At 42.0% G+C, this 20003-nt stretch overlaps 1 protein-coding gene and 1 long non-coding RNA gene across 3 annotated transcripts; one reads left to right on the top strand and one right to left on the bottom strand.

Annotated features, from left to right (window-relative positions):
• Positions 1–6778: 6778 nt before the first annotated feature.
• Positions 6779–14819, top strand: LOC103721435 (putative disease resistance protein RGA4). Of its 2 annotated transcripts, XM_089925409.1 has the most exons (5): positions 6779–7466; positions 7963–8323; positions 9047–9095; positions 10279–14355; positions 14498–14819. In XM_089925409.1, the coding sequence occupies exons 4-5, from the start codon at positions 10618–10620 to the stop codon at positions 14555–14557; spliced, it is 3798 nt and encodes a 1265-aa protein (XP_089781535.1). In that variant the 5' UTR covers positions 6779–7466; positions 7963–8323; positions 9047–9095; positions 10279–10617; the 3' UTR covers positions 14558–14819. The 2 variants fall into 2 exon arrangements, with proteins under 2 accessions (XP_089781535.1, XP_089781534.1); XM_089925408.1 differs by having other exon boundaries at positions 9047–14355.
• On the bottom strand, positions 7888–8755 carry LOC149752874 (uncharacterized). Its single transcript, XR_016396461.1, has 2 exons — positions 8453–8755; positions 7888–8385 (listed from the first exon to the last, which is right to left on the bottom strand). It is a non-coding gene; the product is annotated as an uncharacterized LOC149752874 (long non-coding RNA).
• Positions 14820–20003: the final 5184 nt, after the last annotated feature.

The raw sequence follows: 20003 nt of genomic DNA on the forward strand, positions 1-20003 counted from the left end.
AAAAATTAAAATAAAGAACTGTATTTGACCAGAATTCTGAAAACATAATGGCCCTCTCGTAAAGTTCCATGCACATGAAATAAGCATTCAACACTGTCATGTGCGTAACATGTCTTGCTTCCCTGATTCTTCTGTCTGTAAGCCAAAATATTCCATACATGCATGCAGGATGGAAGGTCATTTGATCTTATGTTGTGGAAAAGTATATGTAGCCCCATTTGGCCTTTGAAACTGGGACAAGAAAACTAATATAAAGTATTCAGGAGTGTCCAATAGTTGCGGTCACGTAGTCTTGTTGTTGCTTGAGATGTGATGCAGTCCAAGATTCCTGTGGGTGCTCATGGCATTACCGCATTAGAAAAAATAGATTGGCAATAAAAATATGATCTCCAGTATTACTTCTCACAGTACTCTTTCCTTTCATGATTATGTGGTTAACAAATACATTGGCATTATCTCATTTGCTTGGTACCTCTCCCTTAAGGGCTTGATCTTAAAGAAGGTCCAGGGTTCAGAAAACAAATGGATACTAGGACATGTTAATGTATTATTCAATTGGTAAGTGCTCGAGGAACCATGCAAAGCAGATCTATATACATTGATGGGTTTTCTCAAGATGAGATTTATATAATCTAACCAATTACCAGGCTACCAAGGTGTGGACCTGAAATTGAAACCATTTCAGACCTCAAGGAATGGACCTAAGCTCAACTCAACAAAATCTAATTGCATCCACATTGGACCAAGTCAGTCCACTTTGTCGATGGGTTAGCTCAACTTGACTTGCAAAGCCTAATCGACTGAAATGATTAAGCATAATTGCATGTTTGAACTATTGTTTTTTTTGTAGACCGAGCTCGGGTGGCCACCGGAGAACCACTCGAGGGTGGTGTATATTCAGTCATTCCTCGGCAACCGCATCCACCCTTCACAGATCATTCTACTACTGGGAGTATCAAAATGGGAGATGAGGGTCAAGATTGTGGCTAGGTGAGGTAGCCCATATATTATGTGATCATCACTTCAGGAGAAGCAAAGAAGTTCGCAGTGGTGCACAGCTGATACAAGGAGAAACTTGGTTGAAAGACTACTAAGGCGCCTTTCAATGAAGGGCTCTGAGATGGATTAGGATGCAAACCATAGTAGATATAATATGGTCTTTATATTCTTGAAGAGATATATATATAAACTTTCTAGAAAGTGGATGATGAATTTTTATAGGAGTCGATGAACAACCTTCCTTCGATGAATAGCACACAATGATTTAGTAGTGTGCTGCATGGGGTAAATGCAAGTATGTAGGCTCTTAGTTTATGGTATCCATTTATCTATATATATATATATACACACATACATACTTTTGGGAGAATAAGATAGCAGTTGCTTTTAGGGCTGCCATCAGGAATTATAACAGAAAATAATGAATAATGATAGAAGAATTTAATAAAATTATTTGCTCGCCCCTGCTCTTTCAATGACAATGGTGGGCCTGCAAAGAAAAGCTGTTAGCCCATGCGCGACTCTGCGAACCAGGCACAGCGATAGGCTGACCCAAGTGGGCCAGGCCCCTAATCTAAAATATGGACCCGGGCTCAACTTTTAAATCACAGGGCCCAAATTCTCTGACATAAATTATTTGGGCCACTTATTTTTTTCACTAATTTGGCAAGATTTCTTAATCACGGATGACAATGAAAGATCATGTTTGATCATATTTGGCTATGCCAATCTTGTTTCCTCCGGAATATGTTACACCAACTATTTAAAAAAAAATTCCAACATTTTTACATGTTTCAGAAACTTGCTTATTTCCTTTTCCTTCTTTTTTTTTCAAAGATGGAAAATCAAAGATTACACCCTTGCGCCTCTTTTCATTCTACTCCATTTTGCATGTTTTTTTTCTCCAAGTTATATACATGTTTCAAAAACTCATTGCTTTTCTCTCTTGTCCTTCTACATGTGCCAACAGTTGCTTTAATTCATTATTCTAGCGGTGGATGTCGGTGGCAGCAGCAAAGATAGTGTTAGGCCCCATTTGAGAAAGCTGTTAGCAGTAGAGCTTTTGGAAGTAGAACTTTCATAAAAAGTTGTTTGCTATTTGGTAACTATATTTCTAAAATACTGTGGAACTTTAAAATATATATTTTTTTAATACAATGGCAGCTCAAACAGCTCTAGTGTGAGTACAACTAGTAGAATCAAGAAAGAGAAAAAAGCACAAACATGAAGGGGTAGCTACATTAGTAGTCCATAGGACTGCACCAGAATGCCGAGCAACAAAAGAAGCGACTAAGTCAATCGCCCTATTGGCCTCCCTAAAGACATGCAACAATAGGTGCCCACACCCATACCGGCCCTCTCTCTGAATCCAATCAATCATGATAGAAGAGTCCCCCTCAAAATACACCCTATCCACACCAAGCACCCACCTTATGAAGGTGATACCCTCCCAAGCTGCTTGAAGCTCAGTCCCAATAACAATCATGCCCGGAGAATGTCGTCCCCCTGCTGCAATCAACCTGGATGCATGGTCCCTGATCACAAAACCAACTCCACCATTAGCTCCATCGGTAGAGGCACTGCCATCAAAATTCACCTTGAGATGGATGGGGGGTGGGGCACCCAAAAGAAGAAAGCAAATCTGGACGTTGCTGCAATAGAATGGGTGTCCCAGATTCCTAGCCATCCCAGATGAATCCGCAGTAGTGGCTATAGTGAGCCCTGCAACATGTCGAAGAGCTTTATCCACAATCGACCTCATGTGCATTCGTCTACTCTCGAATAGGTGGGTGACCCTGTCCAACCAGATATGGTAGGCCAAATAAGCACCCTGGATGCCTCGCCCTACAGTACTCGGTCTCCGTAGGGAATCCTCTATGAAACGTAGGAAAGCCTCAACCGACACCCCAACATGCTGCACGGGAAAGGAAGCATACCTCCAAATCTAAATAGCCCGAGGACACTCAAAGATGACATGATTGATAGACTCCTCAGCATCTGGGCAGATCTTTCACATCGGTGAAAATCGGGCCCCTCTCCTAGCCAGCATACTTCGAGTCGGTAGGAAGCCCCAAACTACCTTTCAAAAGAATAAGGCGACTCGTGGGTGGACCCACAACCTCCAGATCCAACCTCCCTCCAACTGCCGAATAGGCTCTCGATCAGTCTAGGCTTGCAGGTCCCTAGCCTGCACCCTCGATCTCCCTGTCGGTGCCCAGACCTATCTATCCGGCCCTACCCCCATAGGAATGGGTAGCCCTAGGATCCTCTCAGCCAACTACACCCCAAAGGTCTCCTGGATCACCACCTCACTCCACCTGCCCTCCCTAGGAACGAACATGTCACACACTCTGCATCCATCTAGCCTCGCCGAATCGACAAACATCGGCCAACGACACAACGGAAGCTCGGTCGCCCAATTGTCTCTCAGCACATCAATGGACCGCCCATCGTCAATAACCCATCTAATCGCAGGGAGCACCAACGGGGGCTGGGCACATATCTCTCTCCAAATGAATGAACACCCACAGCCCGCCTGAACATCTGCCACCGATGAGAGAGCCCCATATTTAGCTTTTATGAGGGAACACTACAAACTGTCGAGCTCCAGAATGAATCTAGTTGCATGTCTCTTCGCCAATACCTCCCGCCTCGCCACTAGGAAATGCACCCGCAGGCCGCCCCATCTGACTAGTTGAAATAAATTGAGAAAGTACTTTTGGTATGACAAAATGACCATAAAGGACATTACATAGCATTATACAACAGAGCATAATAAAATATAATATGTATTAATACATAAATATATAATATAGTATAATATTAATATAATATAATATAATATTATTATAATATAGTAATATAATATTGTATACTGTAGCATAATAATTTAATATAATATTAAATTATTTAACATAACATATTAACGTATTTTGATATAACGTAATATAATATTATATTTATAGTATAATACAATAATAAAGGTATAAAATATTATAATTATTAGCATAAATTAATTTTTCATCCTCTTTCCCTCGCTCGGTTTAATGAATGTAGGTAGAAAGAGCTTCGGGCTGGACCTGGCCCCCCAAAAAAACTGGGGAAGATCGACCAATCCTCGCATTATCATCGGCCTTTGCTCTTGCTGCTCTTCCTGACCTGACCTTTCCTGTACAAAAGAGGAAATCTCCTAAAGTCAAGCCAGAGAAATTTCGAATCCAGGCCACAGGGAGAGCAGTACAGTAAGTTCTTCTGAAGGGAATAGGCCTATCAACGGAAGAATATAAATTGATATGTGTCCCAGTGCGTCTCGGAAGGTATGTCCCTCAATTCTTCAACATCCCAATGGATGTTGGCTTTCGTTGGATTCCTCAATGGTCTTCATCTCCAGTGAAGGAAACTTCCCTGGGAGTAAAAGGCAAGCTCTTCTCTCCATTCCATCGGATGAAATGGGAGAGCAATAAGCCAGTCACAGGCAAGCAACCTCTTGAGTCTCTAACTTCCGAATCCGAATGCCCAAAAGACCTACTAGTCGGCCACTGCTGCCTACGATCCAGTGTGCAGGGTGCTCGCGGATCGGAAACCTTTCCCAAGAAAGATCACTGAAGGGCTCTTCAAGGTAAACAAAGCGTTACTAACCAAATACCGAATAGAAGCCAATTCCCCCCAGTGAAGACACTCTGGTTCGAAAGGGGCCGCTCTCTATGACTATGGAATAATATAACATAATATTAAATTATTTAATATAACATATTAATGTATTATGATATAATATTATATTATATTATATTTATAGCATGATACAATAATAAAGGTATAAAATATTATAATTATATCATATAATATATTGTGTAATTATTCTATTTATTATGGATATTTTGGTTCAAAAAGAAAAAATATTATAACTCAAAACAGTTTTCCGACAATTCCTAAAAGTGCTTTTTCGGAGAAGCTAAAATAGCTTTCAAAAATTTTATCAAACATCCCTATTTTATCTAAAAGTACTTTTGGAGGGCCACAAGTACTTTTTGGCCCTCCAAAAGCTTCCCCAAATAGGGCTTTAGTACTCAATACAAATCTTTATAACAGAATCAATGCAGCATCCTTTGAGTATTCCCAAACAAGTTCAAAATCAACTAGTTTTTCAATCACGATATCTTGTGAACTTAATGCAACATCACCCTGATCAAGCTCCTTCTGCTTTAGATTTTCTTCAGGACTTGCTTGATCCTTGAGTTGATCAACCTCGTCGTACTCTAAAATTTCTTGTAAATTGGTTCCAGCCTCTAACCTATTAAGCTTCTCTTGTTTCAAATCTTCATCTTTAAATAATTTTTGTATTTCAATTGGATTTTCAAGAAAGTCGGAAACTAAAACCCATTTTTCAGAAAATTAATCCACACCACTTTCTTAGGTTTTATATTGCCCCTCCTTCTCGCAATCTTATTATTAAGAGTATTTATTGACATTGTTTTTGACTCTTCCAAAATATCCAACAAATCTTTTTCCATCAAATACAATTTTAGCATAGACTTTTAAATTAGATAACTAGTAACATTTTAAGTAACGAAAGAGGTAAGAGGTAAGCAAAATGACCTTGTTGATATTGGTGAAATCGTCTTTCATGATTCGGGCATTGAATCACAAGGAGTCCATAAATTTGAACACATGCACCATGAATTATTGCAAGCTCTAGAATCATACGGAACAATTATCCCCTAAACCACCAACAATCAAATTACCGCTTTGAAAACGACTCTAAAAGCTATACTCTAAATAAATCTATTTGAATCCGCATGCTACTTGGCCACACTCTAACCTCGCTCTGAAATAATATATTTAAAAGTCTAAACTCTTGTTCTAAACTAGCCAAAAAAAATAATATATAACCTCTCCAATTCTAAGCTAGCTTCTCCTAGCCAAAAAATAATTTGCCCTATTCTAAACTCTATAAATAGCCGGCAATCCTAATTGGATTCTGTTCCTTCTAAATTTAGATCCACCTCAGGCCTTTTCCATAACAAAATTCCTGTCTTCTTCCGAGCAAAACAATACCACCTAACTTCAATGATCACTCAGACTATTCTAACTAGAATTGGAATAGAAAACTAGGATAACAATTCTAACAATGCTATTGCTCATCTGCACTTATTTAGACTTTGCAGTGCCAAGAAACCAATTCTTTTTTTTCTCGGGTACAGATTTTGTCGTTGTTGCTATCATGGGAGGAGGATGGAAAATCTCATCTGACTTCTAGTTCAAAAAATGTATGAAAATAGAGCAAGAAGATTTTAACCAAGGCACTAGACAGAATCCACAAGAGCAGCAATGAAATGAAGGTCTTTTCAATGGAACATAGCAATTGATAGATAATAAATACAGCTCAACATAAAACCTAAAGCAAATAAGCACAAAGCAAAGAAAAACAGCACCTATTCGATTGTGAAGGGATAACTCAAGTGTCAGAATCTTGTTCCCTTTGAAACCATCTCGAGGGACCACAAATGTTGTTTGATCTCTTAAAAAAAAAACTTAATATATAATGACAATGTCTTAGCTGCAAAGCTGAAGTACTACGAAAAAAAAAAAAAACTGATCACAAAAAAGAAAAAAAAATTACAAGGAAAGGAATATTAATCTATCATAAGGGTAACAATCATGGGGGCACCCATGGGCAATACGTCACATACTATGGACCTAAAGGTGCAATTCGCCTCAAACATCTTCTCCCCCTATAGCTGGATCTACTCTGTGCACTGTGATTTCCAACTCTTGGGCTAACATCAAGGAAATAAACAGAACCTTGTGGATGTTTAATTTGGGGGAATTCAATCTTGATCATTGCCTTTCCAAGGCCAGCTCATTATTTCAAGCCTGCTTTTCTGACTTATAACCAAGTTTTAAGCATTCTCTCGAACACTCAGGAGAAGAAACTAATGGATCGTTAGAAGACTAATGTACTGTTTTAAAGAGCTCTGTTGTTGGGGTCTTGGGTAACTTTATAACTCTGTGCACTCTCAGACCTGCAATGTTTTCATCAATTTGTTTACTTTCTGCATTGCAGGTGTCTTGTATCTGAGCAGTTCTCATGAAGAGCTGCTCACTTGCACCGTCCTCTCCGTCCCTTTTTTTTTGGCGTCTATTTCTATTCATTTAATAGAAGCTAGGTGGTTTTGTGCCTCCCTTATCAGTAAAAACTTGTCTGAGTAATCCGGCAAGATTGGGTTTAAATTTCTGCTGGATTTGCGCATTGGGCATTCCATTTAAATATAGCCATACCAACATAGCACCTCTACAACCCGAATTTTATAGGAAAAAAAAGAGCCATGCGAGAATGCGTTTAGTCCCATATCAGCTATGCAATGTGACCCAATCCACCCCCTTCCAGCCCTCCAATCAGTGCGTCCAATCTCCCAAAACACCTCCTACCATGACATCATCACCAATAGCCTCCTTCTTTAAGGAGGGTTGTGGCCGTAGGTGGTAGTCATTTATTTGACACCTCGATTCCAAGGGCGGAGCTGAGAGCTGCCTGGGCTGGCCTTCGACATGCCCGGTGCGTGTTACAGGCTAGGTCTATCATCCTAGAGGGTGATTCAGCCACCGTTATCAGTTGGATCCGAGAGGGTCCTAGGGGTGACGTCTGTGACCACCCATTGCTTCGTGACATATGGACTATGGCGAGGGATGGATGGGCCTTTCAGGCTAAGCATATCTACCGTGAAGCAAATGGTGCTGCGGATTGGGTGGCTGCGCATGTAGCTCGCCATTCCGGAGATACCTTGTGGTCTGGAGATGGGGAGGTGCCTTTGGCACTCCGAGGTATCCTATTTTTTGACTTTATTGGGTGTATCCGTACCCGTCAGGTATGATCCACCCGTATTAGCAAAAAAAAAAAAAAAAAAAAAAAAAAAAAAAAAAAAAAAAAAAAAAAAAAAAAAAAAAAAAGAAGGAGAAAAAAAGAAAGAATGTGACACCCTATGTTTGCGCGTGGGCCAGTTCAGTGGAGCTAGCCACGATCCTCGCCGCAAGGGAGGACAGGGCCGCGCGACATCGCCGGAGCCCCGCCCCTCTTCTTTCCTTTCCGGCAAATCTCCTTGCTGTGCTCCGATTTTGGAAGGATAGCATGAGGAGATCGCGGAATTCGCAGTCTCCTCCCTCTATTTCTTTCCTTCCTTGTCTGCTTGGGCTCACCGAGCCCTTCTTCCTCCTCCATCTCTCTCCTTTCTCCTCTCCCTTCCCTTCTTTCTTCCTCTGCTCGGGCTCACGGTGCCCTGTCTTCGAGCCGCCGGAATCGTGGCCGCAGCGCCTCCTCGGAGCCGAGGTAAGTCCCCGTCTCCTCCCCTGTCTTCCTCTCCTCCCGATCGACCTGGCGATGGCCGGAACCTGGCAAAGGGTCGTCGGGATAAGAAAAGAAGAAGAAAAAGAAGAAGAAGGGGGGAAGACCACTTACTTTGTCGTTCCTCGGCCGGCGGTCCTCGGCAGGAGCCACCGTCGGGCCGGAGGCCTTTCTTCCCCTCCCCTACTTTTCGGTGTGACGGGCTCTCGCCCTTTCCCCCTCCTGGAAGATGAGGGGACAGCGATGAAGAAGAAAGAAAAAAAAAAAAAAAAGAGAAAGAACAAAAGAAAAGAGAAAAAGAGAAGGAAAAAAAAGAGAGAGGAGAAAACGAAGAAAAAAGGAAAAAAATAAAAAAAAAAAAGTGGAAGACCGCTTGTCTGGTGGTCGTTCCCCCGTGCGACGCGGTCCTTCACTGCAGCCGCCCGAAGGCCCCTTTCCTCCCCTCTCCCCTTTTTCCCCTTTTGAAGAAGAAGAAAAAAAAATTAATTAAATAAATAAATATATAAATAAAAGAAAAATCGAAAGGAAGGTTCCATCCTTGATGAAACCATTCCCTTTCTACCTGATTTTAGATCCTAGTCTGATTTACCTAGTCGGGACTTAAAGTATGCTAAGTCCATTTCGGATTGCTTAAAAAAAATTTAATTTATATTTAGATTTTAAATAGTGAATAGCAAGTAATTTATGCTTTGAAAATAATTTTGATAGGTGCAGCGGATTTGCCCAACTGAACCTAGTGATCTTTAGACGAATCGTGGTAAGTGACCCAGGCACAAATCTTATTAATTTTAAATTACTGATTAATTTTAGATATAAAATTATGAATTATATTTGACATGATTGATCTTACATTTTTTAAAAAAATTAGGATCAAGCATATGATTGTAAATGTTCCATATTTTTTGGCCCAATAACATTCTTATTAAATATTTTATTATAAATAATTTATGTATGAATTATAATTATGAAAAATTGTATGAAAATGATATATGTGGCATGATTATGCAATTTAGAAATTTTGCGATGCCATTTAGCACTTCTAACCTATTTACAAAGATATAATTTATAAAAATATAAAATATTTTATGAGTTCTCAGATAGCCATGACCGCCTCAAGAAGTGGAAGCCAATCGACACCCTAGAGCTAGCATCAACGAAAAAGGTTCTCTGCCAACAGGTTAAAGTTAATAACGAATATAAACTATGATATTTTATCAATTACGAAAATGACCCTGTCATGGGTTATAGTAACTGCAGTATGCAAAATCTATGAGCACTATTTTAAATAAAAGTATGGATACATGGCAAATATTTGACAATCACGAATATTTTAAATTGCACCTTCAGCTTTATGATCTTGCATAATTTATACATACATGATTGATTTGCTTCGACATAGTTTGTTATTATATTTATGAAATATTTTACTTTACTATATAATTTTACTTTCTAAATGATTCATTGAATTATGTGAAAATTTTACTTACTAGCCGCAAAGCTCATTTGTCTCTTGATGTATTTTTTTCTAAATAATTAAGGTTGCTAGGAGTGGAGAAGAATAAATGAATGAATGATAAATGAATAGAGCTTGAAATATAGTTGCAAGCTAGCAATAAGTATAGTTATGACTATCAAATTTGGGTTACGTAGTTGAGAAAATTGAAATGTTGAATTTAGATGCTCTGTACCCATTTCTTTTCGTTTAGCATTGAACAAATTTTTTTTTATCATGTTATATAAATTTTTGTTGTGGGTTTCGTGTTATTGTGGATAATATTTTATGGTAGTACGGCCATATTATGCTTCGGATCAAGAGCGTGACAATAAGAGGGAGAAAAAAAAATTAGATTGATCCTATTGAATATTATCTGATCTTTTATCTTTTTAAAATAGAGATTATTCTGTCATCAAAATAGACTGACAAACAAGTAGGACAACAGGACTTAAAAAATGTATAAATCGTCAATAGGGATCTACCCATCGTCAAACCTAACCGGGAGCTCTCCATAACTACTCAATAATTGAGGCCAAGCGCACCAGCCATCAACTTCCTAATAATTGAGGCCAAGCGCACCAACCATCAACTTCCTAATAATTGAGGCCAAGCGCACCAACCATCAACTTCCTAATAATTGAGGCCAAGCGCACCAACCATCAACTTCCCAATAATTGAGGCCAGCCATCCCAGGAAAGCAAGTCTGGAGGAAATCTCTCTCTCTCTCTCTCTCTCTCTCTCTCTCTCTCTCTTCTGTGGGAGGTGCTTTTGTCCACCGATCGATATGGAGGCACTGCTATCAGTTGGAGGATACATCGCTTCCGCCGTGCTGGACAACTTGGTCAGCCAAGTGAGCTCTGATGCCATCCAGCAGTTCGGGCGGCACTCGGGGCTTCAGGATGACCTCAGGAGGCTGCGGACTACCCTGCTACGGACACGCTTCATCCTTAAGAGCGCCGAGAAGAGGCGCACCAAAGACGACGACCTTGCCCAAATCCTCCAAGAACTCAAAGACGCCGCCTACGATGCCGAAGACTTGCTGGACGAATTCGAATACCAAGTCCTGCAGCAAAAGGCTGAAAGCCAAGAGAATCAGAGAGGTAACTTCTTATCTTCTTCTCTTACACTTGCCAGAAATTTGTTCAATCGTGACGGTGATGTTGTGGCTAAAGTGAGGGAGGTTATGAGGAGGTTAGCTAGCATTGCTAATGATATGGAAAAAGTCATCAGACTCCTGGATTTAAATGATGAAGGAAAAAAATATCGGAAATCGGGGAGACGAGAGACGAGCTCATTCCTAACTGAACCCGAAGTGTTTGGGCGAGAAAAAGAAAAAGAACAGGTGATAAAACTGCTGTTAAATTCGAGAGATGCAACTGAACCCGGTGATGATCTTGTCCGTGTTTGTTCAAAGAGACAAAAGAAAGACAATATTTTTGTTTTGCCAGTGGTCGGTATCGGAGGGATCGGAAAAACTACTCTTACTCAGCTCATTTACCATGATCCGAAGGTGAATGGTTCTTTTGATTTAAAGATTTGGGTTTGTGTGTCCGATAATTTTGATGTGAAAAGGCTAACTAAAGAGATAATAGGGTCTGTTACCCGGGAGAGACTCTGTGATCACCAAAATTTGAATCGTCTCCAAGAGATCCTTAAGGAGAAGATAATGTCAAAAAGATTCTTGCTCGTCCTTGATGACGTCTGGAATGATGACCACAACGAATGGGATCATTTATGTGCGCCATTAAGGTCCGGGCTGCAGGGAAGCAAAATCTTGGTAACAACTAGATCTCAAAAGGTTGCAGAGATGATGGGCACAATTGAGGCAGTCTTCTTAGAGGGTTTACCAAATGATGCCTATTGGGAATTTTTCAGTAGACTTGCATTTGGTTCTCAGAACCCCAAAGAACATCCTGAGTTGGAAGCTATTGGCAGGAAGATTGCTGACAGGCTGAAGGGATCTCCACTTGCAGCAAAGACGCTAGGAGGCCTATTGAATTTAGACTTGGATGAGAGGCACTGGAGAACTATCATGGACAGTAAAATATGGGAACTAAAACAACGTGAAGATGGCATTATGCCGGTCCTACAGTTGAGCTATCAGTACTTGCCTGGATATCTGAAGCAGTGTGTTGCATATTGTTCTATATTTCCTAAAGGTTATTTCTACAGAAAAGACGAGCTAGTCCAAGTCTGGATGGCACAAGGCTTTATTGTACCTCAAGGAAATGTGCGGATTGAAGAGGTAGGGAGTGAGTATTTCGATGATTTACTTGGCAGATCTTTCTTTCAGCATAAATGGAATGATGCATATGGGATACATGATTTGATACATGATCTGGTACAGTCTGTCTCAGTCAGCGAATATCTAAGAATAGAAGATGGCAAGTGGCAGAAAATCCCCAGCAGGCTTCGACACCTATCAATATATACTCTGAATCTGGAGCCAAGTAAGCTAATGGACTTTGGCAATTATAAGAATCTACGCACCCTTGTTTTCTACAAGGGTTTGTATGATACAAACTTTTGTTCTATACTTGATTGCTTGTTCACAGTGTCAACAAAAATCCGTGTGTTGAAGTTAAAAGAATGTCCGATCACAGAGTTGCCTGAAAGTATTGGCAATTTAAAACATCTTCGATACCTTGATATCTCTTTCACCAATATTCGGAGGTTGCCTGAATCACTGTGTAGCCTTTACAATCTTCAGGTGTTAAAAATATTTTCCTGCCCAATTGAGAATTTTCCTACATGCATGACCAACCTAGTTAAATTAAGGCAGCTTAAAGTAGATGAGAGGACAAAATTCGGGTTGGCTGATATCAGGAAGTTAACGTCTCTCCAAGAGTTGCCGGTATTCGAAGTTGTAAAGCAGAGAGGGCACAAGATTGAAGAATTAAAGGACATGATACAGCTTCGTGGACGAATTTGCATTAAAAATCTTGAGAGCGTCAAAAGTGAGGAAGAGGCCAGTCAGGCTAAGCTAAATAATAAACAGTACCTTGATGATTTGGCCTTGGTATGGAATATTGATAGAGGCACCAGCTCAGCAAACGATGATAATGTACTTGAAGGCCTCAAACCACATTCCAATCTCCGAAGGCTGGAAATCAGAAACTATGGCGGTGTCCGATTTCCAAGTTGGCTGGAGCCACAATCGCTCAAATATTTGAAAGCTATTTGCCTAGAAAATATCCAATGCTGCGGGCAACTTCCATCGCTTGGACAGCTGCCATCCCTCGAGATTCTGTGCATCAAAAATATGCATGCGGTGAAGCAAGTTGGTCATGAATTCTATGGCTCTCCAGAGGTCCAAGGATTCCTATTGCTGAAAGAGCTGGAGATTTCAGACATGCTGGAATGGGAAGAATGGTTTGGCGCAGAAGGTATCCAAGTATTTCCTCGACTGCTTATGCTCCATATCCAGAATTGTCCCAAGCTAAGGGGTTTACCCTGCCACCCTCCCTCTCTCAGAAATTTGTCCCTAGAGAATGTGGGAATAAATATGCTCCCAGAAGCATGGGACGGAGACCATGGTTTTACTGATGAGAGCAGTATGACAGAGCGCAGCAGAAGCAGCGGCAGGACCTCTTCAATTTATCACATGCGTATCTGCCGGTGTCCAAACCTGGTAAATCTGGAACAATGGCTTTTGTCGCACCACCTGCCGACTATCAGGTTCTTGAGTATTATTGACTGTCAAAAGGTTGTGCGGTTGCCAATGGAAAGGTTTAAAGACTTTCTCTCCCTCGAGTATTTGACAATCATGGATTGTCCCTTGCTCCCGTCCCCAGTGCAGCTGATCCTTCCCTCTTCTCTCCGAGATCTTACATTGGTTTCATGTGGTCATCTGGATGAGTCACTACCCGGCTGCTTGCACAACCTCACCTCTCTCACCTGGTTGAAGTTAAACCGCTGCCCACACGTAACATCTCTTCCAGGAGAAGTGCTCGGTCACATGATTGCTCTCAGAGTTTTGACTATTTGGGACTGCGGAGAACTGAGGTCACTAGGGGACTTACGAGCTCTCAGATCTCTTGAAATTTTGGATATAGGAAGATGTCCTCGGCTCACAGTATTAGCGAATGAGGAAGAGCAGGGCGAGGGTTCGGCACATCTTCGCTTCCTGCGCATCGACGACACTGCCCTGGTCAAAGCGCTGTTCTCCACAATCACCCCACCCTCACTTGAAACACTCCAAATCTGGGACTCAACTGAACTCATTTTGTTCGCTGGAGAGGAGCAATTATGGTTGCAAGGACTCAAATCTCTCAGAGAGCTGTCTCTTAGAAATTGCAACAATCTTCAGTCCCTGCCAACAGAGTTGCATAGCCTTTCCACCCTCCGAATTTTGGAGATAACAAATTGCCCTGAGATCCGCTCGCTACCAGAAAAGGGCCTGCCTTCATCCCTAGAAAAGTTACATTTCGATAATTGTCATCCGGTGCTGACTGCGCAATTGCAAAGTCACAGGGAAATGATGAAAAAGTCGCATAACGGATTTCGTAGCCTACCGAGACAGGTACAGCCCATCACACCGCCCTCTTTACCAACTTTCCGGTTCCTACTTTTTAGGGAAAACTGAATTATTTAAAGCACCGAAGAATGCTTCTATTTATTGGAATTTTTTTTTTTGAAAAAGTATTTACTGGAAAATGTTTCAGGGTCTCCGTCCATTGCTGACACACAACTTCTACAGTATTCAACTCTCTCGCATGGTATAGCTGCGGCACCAACTCTCCACGTTACACCGATTCTCTCGTCACATGTGCCTGGAATATATTTTTGTGCAAACAGATGCCCGTTACTCTTTTGTACGTAGCCAGCGGCAGCAAATGGATTGTTTCTTAAAAAGCGAAAAATGGATTGTTTGTATTTATGATGAACCGCAGTGCTTGTAAATATATGTAGACTGATGATTTATAGTAGAAAGTGCGTGAGAATAAGTAGGCATTTTTATTGATGAAAAGTGAGCCCTTTTTGAAACTGAGACTTATCTTGTACTGTATCTATTATATGGTTGATATTAATAAACATAATAGCCGCAGTAGGCTTAGCCCTGCTTTCTCCCAAAAACAACAACAATAACAGTTCGAGTAGCCCCTAGTTTAGCCTCTTGGTGGACATGCCTGCAAACTGTTTAAATATTAATTTCATCAAGATTGGTGAGAGGTCAGGCTATTGAGGAGGACTGCCTCTATTTCATGAGCCAATCTTGCACACCGGCCTCATTTGCACGCTAATATATACAAACAAAAGGTGCAAGGAGAAGAAGGAGAAGGAGGAGGGGGAGAAGAAAAACAAAAGAAGCACCACCAGGACTTCTAGTGCCCAACATATGCTGTTTGGTCAAATACAACATTTGCATCAGCAACATAACTGGGCTCCAAATTTGTGATCAACCTCATAGGCAATGATGCCGCAAAAGGGGGAAACAAGTTTCAAGGGCTTGGATGAGGCTGCCAAGTGCCCAAATGCCGACTGCCAACTGCCCATAATTCTCCTATAATTACTTCCTTCTAGTAAAAATTGTCGTAAATTATGGAAAAAATTGCACGATTACATTCTTGCAAGGTCGACACTTTTTAAAGTATTATTTTTATTTGCATCCACTATACGTAATTTTGGAAAATTTTACCCCTCCATTTAATTGGCCCGATTGGATCAATGCGAACTCATTTAGTTCGTGGAAAGAATTTCTCCTTACTATAATATTTTTTCTATAAAACTGACGCTTAATTATATGATACTTGAAAAAATAACTTTTGCATATTTGGTTGACCATGAAAAATTGACAAATTGTAAAGTGGCTTATATTTGATTAAGCATCTACTTTCGTGAGAAAGCTATGCAAAGTACCTATAGTTGTGTAAAATACTTATTATACCTTTAATAAAAGAAAAAAAACTTATCCTATTCTTACTAGAAAGCTTAAAGACACTTTTGAAAAAAATATATATATCCTAATTTCCAGCCGATGGAAATTGAACTTTTCCGTAGCCCAAGTAGATTTTTTTTTCTAACGAAATGTAGAAATCTTGTTCCCATGGGGGAAGCTATTTTCTCATCCACTAAAAGGTCTATCATCACATAGCAACCCAGGACCATCCAGCAGCCCTCACAATCAATAATTTCTCCGAATCAAGCTAGAGCGAGAAAGTACCAACAGAAAGAGAGAGAGGAGAGAGAAAGACAAGGAAAGAGGAGAGCATTAGGAGGCTCTCTCCCCCTCTCTCTCTCTATTTCTTCCTTCTTTTCGAGTGGAGGGAAGTGTTCCGTAGCGGGTAGCTGCCCATGGTCGGCGACGCCCTGTGGTAGACGGCCCATGGCACTGCCGGGGCGCGCCACGCCCCGCGACGGCCGGCTGAACGGAAGAAGAAGAAACAAAATAGGGGAGGTTTGTTGATCACCCAATCCGGCAGCTCACCGGCCAGATTCAAGATGGAACGATGGCCCAAAGATCGAAAAAGAAAGGAAGGTAGCTCACCTTGCCTCCGATGAGATCCTCCGGCTGGATTGATGGCAAACACTCCGAGATCCTCCCACGGAACACCTAGCATTCAAAGCCTCTAATTGAAGAGCTTCCAAGGTTGATGCCAAAGAAGAGGGATAGAGGGTCTTTTATAGACGAGGATCGGCTCAAACTAGGTAAGCTATGATTGCCCTAGAGGAATTGGAGGGAGATCGAAACAGGGGAAGAGGAAGACTCTAATCGGGAGTCTCCCTCCGCTGTCACACGTGCTGAGCACGTGTCGAGGCCCAACGGCTGGCCCAGGCCCAGTAAGAATATGAGCTCTTACAAACCCCGCTCCGTCCATCCCGCTCATCAACTTCCTTGTCAATCCAAACCACTCCATGATCCTCATCCTATTCCACAACATCATTGTCCACCCCGACTGCCTCGCCATCGCTGACTTCATTTGCTCTCTAACCTTCTACCAATTCGGCTTGACTATTCCCATCATTGGCCTTGCCCTCCTTGACATAAAGAAGGGTGATGCCCCTTGCCTGCTTTGACATAAAGAAGGGCGACATCGTCCACAACCCCAACTCTAGAGCCAATGTTAACATGGAGGCCACGAACATCAAACGTGACATGAAGGGCTTTGACACCTTGCTCAACTCATGGAGCTAAAGTCGAGCAATTTATGGAACCCACGCACGAGATATCATGTATCGATGTAGTCGAATGATAAAACACAGAGTAAAAGCATCCAGAAACATGTACAAAAAATATGGACGAAAATGATACCCCTAATGTTTTTTTGTGAAAATGATATCTTGCACGATTTTCCATAATTTATTGCAAAAATAATATTAAACTCATTCTTCATTTTATGCATCAAGAGACCAAATAATAGACTACATGTATCAACCAATATTTTGTAAATACAAAACAAAAAGGGGAGAAAATTCCTCTCACTCATCTTACAGGTTGAAGAAATCAATGAGATCTATAAATTACTCCTTGCTCTATAAGAAACTTTTTTTTTTGGTACAGCAGCAGCTCGTGTTAGAGTACAACCAATCGAGCCCAAAAAAAGAAAATGGCGTAAACAAGGAGGGGTCACTACATCACACGTTCATAGAACCACTCTGGAGCGTCAAGCAACAAACGAGGCGACCCAGTCAACGGCTCGGTTCGCCTCCCAAAACACATGGACTGCCTGAAAGGAGTCCAAATCACGCGCCAGTCTAGGGGTGGCAATCAGGCCAGGTCATAAATTTATAAATCTGAACCCGACCTATTTATGAAACAGGTCAGAAATTACAACCTGAACCCAACCTGTTTAATAAACAGGTCACCTGTCTCGACCCGTTTAAGAAAAGGGAAGGATGGGGGAATGGGAGGGGAAGAGACTCGGGAGAGAGAGACAGAGAGAGGAGGAGAGAGAGAGAGGTGGGCGGGTAAAGGAAAAAAAAAAGATTACCTGCTCATCTTCCCTGATCGGCCTCCCTCACCGTGGCTACGCCCGAGTCACCACCCCGCACCGCCCGCGGCCTCCGCCTTGCCACGTCGCGACCAGAGCTTCACCGGTCAAACCACCGCCTCGAGATCTGCCGCGACCGCCGCTGTGCCGCCGTTGCAACGCCGCACCGAGCCGCCACCGTTGAGCGCCGTGCCTCCGTCGAGCGCCGCCGCTTCTGCCACTCCGCCGCTCAGATCCAACGCCCCCTTGCCTTCTCGATCGGACGCTCCACCGCCTTATTCAAGGAGCTCGCCGCCCTCACTCCTCCGCTCGCCCGTTCGGCCGCCACCCATAGTGTTGTCCACAGCAAGAGAGAGGTGGGGGTTGGGACTCGGGATTTCTTTCGACAAGAGAGGGAGAGGTGGAAGGCCAGGAGGGTTCAATGGAGAGAGACAGAGCCATGGAGGCCTAGAGGGTTTGACGGAGAGAGAGATGAGGAGGGTTATGTCCCATCTCATTAAATCACGCTGGAGCAGCTAAGCAGCTATCGCTTTCCTTTGGGCCGAGGCTTGGGCCGTCCCTGTTTGATCCAACCCGACCCATATATTAAATAGGTTAAACAGGTCATACATCTAAAATATGTATCCGCCCCAATTAATAAACAGGTTAAATGGGTCAACCTGTTTACGACCCGAACCTGTTTAGACCAAACCCAAACTTGTTTATGGCGGGTCAAACACGAGTCGGGTTGGCGGATCGGATCATATTTTGCCACCCCCTATGCTAGTCTACGGATGTCACACAGCAACAGGTGCCCACACCCATGTCGATCCTCTCCTCATATCCAGCCGATCACCATGGCAAAGTCCCCCTCCAAGCACACTCTACTAGCACCAAGCACATACCTTGCAAAAGTATTGCCCTCCCAAGCTACCCGAAGCTCTGCCTCAATGGCGATCATGCTATCAATGCGCCGTCCTCCTGCTGCAGTTTTGGTCCCGGATCACGAAGCCCACGCCACCACTAGCATCATCAGTGGTCACTGAAAGTGAATCCTAGGTTCTTCGGTGTTAAGCATGCGGATTTTTTTTTTTTTTTAAAACCATGGCTGAACCTGATCGGGTTGCCTACGTACCCCTTCATAAGGGGGATCAAGCCATACGTAGTTCTTTTTAAGTTTTAAAACGCAGCGGAAAAATCGAATCAAACAATTTAATTCATGCATGCTTACAAGATCAAATCTAGAAATCAGCACCTTAAGAACACATAGGATTATGCCGGAATCGTTTAAACAATTATGCTAAAACTTTCATGCATGATTAACTATCAGATCTGAAACTTAAGAACTCTATTCCGATTAATCTCCGAATATCCATTGAATGGATTCTGGAGATATCTCCGTGAGGAGCCCCAAAAGAGGGTAAAACCTCGGGGAATCAGACCTAGATCTTGACACCATAATAAAAGATTAATGTAGGATTAATACCTTTTATAATGGATGAAACTTGTGGATCTGATCCTCGACTTCGCAGCCATGCACACGAATGGCCTCTACGAGAAGTCCACGCGAAGTTCCTGAAGAGATCCAATCCTGCGGAAGTGCTAGCTTGCGCAGAATTTCTTGAGGCTGAAATTTGATCTTCCAAACACTATCAACTTTTGATCCGCCTTCTTGGAAGAACTTGGAGGAAAGGTTTAAAGGGATTGAAGAGGACTTAGATCTGATCTAAAGACTCTTATCAGGGACCCCTAACACTAATGGCGCGATGGACTTAGAGGAGGAAGAAGTCAGCTAGATTGAATGCAGAATTTTTCCATGCATGAACTAGGGTTCCTCTCTTTTCTTTTCCCTTTTTTCTTCTTCTTTTTCTCTCTTTTTTCCTTGAATTCGACCACCAGATGATGGAGGTCCTTTTAATGTTGCTCTCCTACCTAACTTCATGCCAACCATCCCATATTTGTGGAGGATTTTGTGGGGTTTTGAATTTTGAATTCAAAATTCAAGTTCATGTGCCATTACATGATGAAGCTTGATCTAATCTAAACCATTCATCATGTTGCCACTTCCCTCTTTCAATTTCGAAATTCCCATGCCCCTAATCAGATTAGAGGGTCACGTGGTGATTTTGTGGTGATTAAATTCGAAATTCAACCTTAATTAGAAGTGAGATAAAGATAAGGATGGCATATGTCATGAAGAGAGAGAATTTGATCTTATCCAATTCTTTTCATGAATTTATCTCTCCATTTCGACCCATCT

The sequence above is a fragment of the Phoenix dactylifera genome, chromosome 9 (assembly GCF_051530095.1).
Source record: "Phoenix dactylifera cultivar Ajwa chromosome 9, Ajwa_hap1_PhDact_Kaust_v1.1, whole genome shotgun sequence".
NCBI classification, from domain to species: Eukaryota; Viridiplantae; Streptophyta; class Magnoliopsida; order Arecales; family Arecaceae; genus Phoenix; species Phoenix dactylifera.